At 35.2% G+C, this 5,620-nt stretch overlaps 1 protein-coding gene across 1 annotated transcript; it reads left to right on the top strand.

The window, feature by feature from the left end:
* Window positions 1–1,814: 1,814 nt before the first annotated feature.
* Window positions 1,815–3,829, top strand: LOC109219286 (myb-related protein 306-like). Its single transcript, XM_019383722.1, has 3 exons — window positions 1,815–2,140; window positions 2,312–2,441; window positions 2,681–3,829. The coding sequence occupies exons 1-3, from the start codon at window positions 2,008–2,010 to the stop codon at window positions 3,507–3,509; spliced, it is 1,092 nt and encodes a 363-aa protein (XP_019239267.1). The 5' UTR covers window positions 1,815–2,007; the 3' UTR covers window positions 3,510–3,829.
* Window positions 3,830–5,620: the final 1,791 nt, after the last annotated feature.

The following is a 5,620-nucleotide window of genomic DNA, read 5'->3' as shown; positions in this document are numbered from 1 at the left end:
ATATGCAATTAGTTTCGGAATCCGACCCCAATTCGAGGTCTAAATTCCCAAATTTGTAAAATTCCCAATTCTCCTATAATCCCTAATTTCTACCCTTAAAGAACAAGATTTAGGCCTAGAAATCTAATGGGTGTTGATGGAAAATGAAAGAGATGAGTTTAAGAACACAAACCTATGATTTGGTGTTGAATCCCCACTTCAAAAATCGCCCAAGGTCGAGTTCTATGGAAGAAAACATGAAATTTTGAGCAAATCCCGACTTAGGTTCTGTTTTAAAATCACTAGACAGGTCTTCTTCGCGTTCGCGAGAAGCCTGTCGCGTTCGCGAAGCATTGTCCAGAAGGGCCTTCGTGTTCGCGAGATACTGTACGCGTTCGCGAAGGTACACCCCCCGACCTTCGCGTTCGCGAGCCGCTTGCCGCGTTCGCGAGCCGCTTGCTGCGTTCGCGTAGAGTATTTCACCCCTCCCCCAGGTCCGTGACAAAATGGCCTTCGCGTCCACGATAGCCAGGTCGCGTTCGGGAAGGGTAATGCCCCCAACGCTTCACGTTCGCGACTAGTGCCTCGCGTTCGCGTAGAAGGATTTCTCATTCAAACCAAGCTACTCTTCGCGTTCGCAAGAGATCCTTCGCGAATGCGAAAAAGGACACATCTGTGCACCTGTAACAACAAAACAGCAGAAGTCTCTAAGTCCAAAACACCTTGTGGCCTATCCGAAACTCACCCGAGCCCTAGAGGCTCCAAAGCAAATATGCACACAAGTCTAAGAATATCATACGGACTTGCTCTTGCGATCAAATCGCTAAAATAACACCTAAAACTACGGATTTAGCATCAAAATCAATGAAATTCTCAATAACACTTAAAGTTTCTATTTTGCACAACCGAGGGTCCGAATCACATCATATAAACTCTGTTTCTCACCAAATTTCACAGACATGACTTAAATACCATATTAAACCCGTACCGCGCTCGGGAACCAAAATACGGGCCCGATACCAACAAGATCAAGCATTATTAAATTTCCAAAAACCATTATATTTCAGTTTAACAATTTTCTTCAAAAATTCATTTCTTGGGCTAGGGACCTCGGAATTTGATTCCGGGTATAAGCCCAAGTCCCATATTTTCCTATGGACCCTCCGGGACCGTCAAAACACGAGTCCCGGCCCGTTCACTAAAAATGTTGACCGAAGTCAACTTAAATTAATTTTAAAGGCAAACCTTAATATTTTTCTCAAATATCACATAAAGGCCTTCCGGAACCGCGCTCGGACTGCGCACGCAAATCAAGGAGAACAAATATGAGGTTTTGAAGACCTCGAAACCCCGAATTGGGTTCGAAAACACGAGATGACCCTTTGGGTTATCACAGTATAACTAATGATTGCATAACTAATGCATAGGTCCAAAATGTTTATCAAACAAGGTATTATTAATACACAAAGCTAATGCATGCATTATTTTATCTAATGCATCCTACCAAAAGACCCTAATAGTGTGAGCATTTTCACTCCGTATACGCTGCAATATATACACAAACTTAACAAGAACTTAAAGAATGGTAAATTTAAGAGGATAATAAAAAGAATTACGCAGGAAATTAAATTTATGTGTTGCGTCATAAATGTCGTCAAGTTTAGTGAGGCGGAAAAAGATAAAAAAACGATTACTAAAGCATAAGCAAAAACAGCTGACTTTTTAGTGTTTGCAAGCAAATGAGTAAATGCTTAATGCTGTCCAATTTTGACTCATTGAGGATATATCCCTTTTACCTCTTCAATCTTTTTGTCAGCTTTGGTCTCTTCTATTTCCTTCTCTTCTCACTTCTTCAATAATAATAATAATATATATAGACAAGGACCCCCTTTAGTTTAGACGCTTGTCTCAACAATGTTTCTTCATAGGAGTAGTTTCATTATGTTCTATAAAGACATATAGCTAGAGAAAAAAAAGCAAGAGAAAGCAGAAAACCAATTGTAGTCCTTTTCTTTTTCGTTGTATAGAATGGGAAGGCCACCTTGCTGTGAAAAAACTGGGGTTAAGAAAGGACCATGGACACCAGAAGAAGATATCATTTTGGTTTCGTACATTCAAGAACATGGTCCTGGAAACTGGAGAGCTGTTCCCACTAATACTGGTAATTTTATTTTTCTTTTTCTAGGGGTTTTTTGGGTTGGTTGGTATCATTAAATATGTGTAGTTAATTTTCTGGAACTCTTATTGAATGAATATATGCCATTTGATCCACTTTTTTCCGTCCATGATCAGTAATTGGTAATCACTGGCTTTTTCATCTTTTTTTATCCAGGCTTGCTAAGATGCAGCAAAAGCTGTAGACTGCGATGGACTAATTATCTCCGTCCAGGGATTAAACGTGGAAATTTCACAGAACATGAAGAGAAGATGATTATTCACCTCCAAGCTCTTCTTGGCAATAGGTACTAACAAAATCAAGCATAAGACCATGAAAAAAAAAAATCTTCATCTGTTTATTTTTTATTTTTTTGTTTTAGGGTTAGATCAAGAAAAAATTTGTGTTATCAGTAAACAATTTTAACACATGATGTGTGGTTTGATTTTGACTACCTAATTTAATTTGTAGTGCTTGGGATTAATTAGATCTTAAATTATTTTATTGAAACTAAGATTTGTGTGTGCTTTTTTTGGGTGTATGTAGATGGGCAGCCATAGCTTCATATCTTCCACAAAGAACAGATAATGATATAAAGAATTACTGGAATACTCATTTGAAAAAGAAGCTTAACAAGAAGCTTGAAGGCCATGATCATGAGAATAATCAAGATGGAAAATCATCATCATCTTCATCATCTCAATCAAAAATCTCAAAAGGACAATGGGAAAGAAGGCTTCAAACAGACATTCATATGGCTAAACAAGCTCTTTGTGAAGCTTTGTCACTTGACACTACTCCTTCAACTGGAGATTCTCCAAATAATAATAATAATTCCAGTCCTAATCTTCCTGTGCAAGAACCAATCCAAACATGTACTACCTATGCATCCAGTGCTGATAATATAGCTAAGTTGCTTCAAAATTGGATGAAAAATTCACCCAAATCATCTTCTCATAGTCGATCTACTTCAAAAATGTCGTCCTTCAACTATCCATCAATCGGTGCGGTTTCGAGTTCTAGCCCTAGCGAAGGAACAATAAATAATGCAACAATTGCACACGAAGGTTTGGACTCGCTCTTTAATTTTAATTCATCAAATAATAATTCGGATGTGTCACAATCCATGTCGGTCGATGAGGGTGGTAATTTTACACCTGAGAATAATAATGCTGCAATTTTCCAAGTTGAAAGCAAGCAAAATTTCAAGGCAGAAATAAATGGAAGTTTTCATCAAGAGGAGAGTAAGCCAAATTTGGAGACACAAGTGCCTTTTACTTTTCTGGAAAAGTGGCTGCTTGATGATAATTCTAATGCACAAGCACAAGAAGAGCTAATGGGAATGGCCTTAGGTGAAACTGCTGATTTGTTTTGAAGAAATAAAGAATAAGGATAGTGGTAAATATTTCTTCTTAGGATTTGGATTCCATAGGTTTTAGTATTTACTTTATAGCCTGAGCTGATTTAAACTCTGATATTTGCTAAGAGCATAAAGTGTATATTCCATGTAATCTTAAACCTCTCTGCATATGTATTAGATAGGAATAATGAACCCTCCCCACTCTTTTAAGAGCTTCAATTGTTTGTAATTTGGGGTCAATTTTTGTGTATTATCTGAAATTTCTGACTATGCTTCCAAGTTCCAGCTTGAACAAAAATTGTTAAATGGATAATGGTATTCAAGCAAAATTGACAAGTCCTCTAGCCTGTTAATTTTATTACATACTCCATTTCTTTCTTTTTTCCTACTTTGTATTGGCTATTAATTACTCCTTCCGTTTAAAATTAAATGACACACTTTCCTTATTAGTCCGTTCAAAAAAGAATGACATATTTCTATATTTAGAAACAATTAACTTTGTACTTTTCATTTTACCCACTTTAGCCTTAATAAGAAGCTTTTATAGCTACACAAATATTATGATCCCACAAAGCTTTTACCCCTTAAGTTTTTAGGATTACATGTTTCAAAAGTCTTCGTTTCTTTCTTAATTTTGTGTCAAGTTAAACTACCCCATCTAAATTGAAACTGCCACTCCTTCGGTTCTTGGATTTCAATTATACGATGAAGTCACATCCTGCTTCACCTCATGCCATTAATAGGCAGCTAATCTTCCCCACATAATGAGAATGCACCGAGCAATTAGGTTTCGTCTTTGACTTTTTATCTTCTGATTTCTCAAATCTTGTCGGTAACGTCATGTTTAGCAAAGGATTTAACTTATACATACACGATAATTTTTTTTAACACTATCACTATGTTTTAACTTGTTATATATAACATGTTATGTCTTATTTTCTAGATTATAAATTTCACTTATTATAGATAATCAATTTAAAAATCTTTTAGTATGTTATTTGATAATTTTCTTACGCTGTTAGTGTACTCAAGTTAAACTCCTAAGCTAAAATTATTTGATGAGGTAGTCTACCCTTTTGAATAGAAGTTTAGCCCCTAAGACTATACTGAACTGCACTATGTGAGTAAATCACATTCAATGGAAGAAGATGTGGGTCAGAGAGGCATTTAATCCTGAGTGAGTGATAAGCAAGTCAATGTCTTACCGTCTATGGCAATTCTAGGAGTAGTTTTATTGATTGTTTGCTTTTTCTTCCAACGTTAAAATCTTGTAAGAAAAAGTCTAACTTCAATAAGGAAGAGAGCTAAGTCTACTTTTTGCATTCTCCAATGGTAATTAATACAGCAGTAACTAGTACTACTAGTTCTTTTAATTTTAGTTCTATAAAGGAAGTATTTGGGACAACTCGTTTAAACCTATTTAATACTACCTTTTTTGACCAAACTTCTAAAATCGGTTTAGTTTGAAATTTTTTTTTTTTTAAAAAGCACTTTTCAGTTTTTGGTAAAAAAATCGTTTGAGTTTTGGTAACTTAATTTGAAAAGCACTTTTGAGTAGACTAAACTTTTAAAAAGTACTTCTAGGTAGGGGTGTTCCTCGTCGATTTGGATCGGTTTTTTCCCTAAAAAGAAACCGAATCAAGTGAGTCGGTTCTTCAAATATTGGAACTAAACCAAACCAATTAAGTCGGCTTTTTATCGATTCAGTTTTGTCCGTTTTTATCAGTTTTTTTCTAAATATGAGACATACACTACCAAACACATATTCCAGCGACTAAATTTTCAACGTAACATATCAAATCAATTGCTCTTTGAGAAATCTATCATTTACCAAGATATATTGATGATAATTGAATCAGATAGTGATGAATAATTTAAATGCTCAATTAAAAATCCATTATTTTTAATATGAAATAAATTCTTGTACTTAGCAAAAGAAAACTACCAATCAAACTAGAATGTAAAGACAAAGAATTAAAACTAAAATCAAACCAAATTTGATTGATTATTAAAATTCAAAACCAAAACCAAACCAAATCTAAAAAGTATCGATTTTATAGTTGGTTTGGTTCGATTTTTGATTTGGTTTGGTTTTTCAGATTTTTATGAACACCCTTACTTCTAGG

Source organism: Nicotiana attenuata, unplaced genomic scaffold (assembly GCF_001879085.1).
Source record: "Nicotiana attenuata strain UT unplaced genomic scaffold, NIATTr2, whole genome shotgun sequence".
NCBI classification, from domain to species: Eukaryota; Viridiplantae; Streptophyta; class Magnoliopsida; order Solanales; family Solanaceae; genus Nicotiana; species Nicotiana attenuata.
Note: the sequence above shows the minus strand (reverse complement) of the source record. Positions and strands in the feature narration are given on the sequence as shown.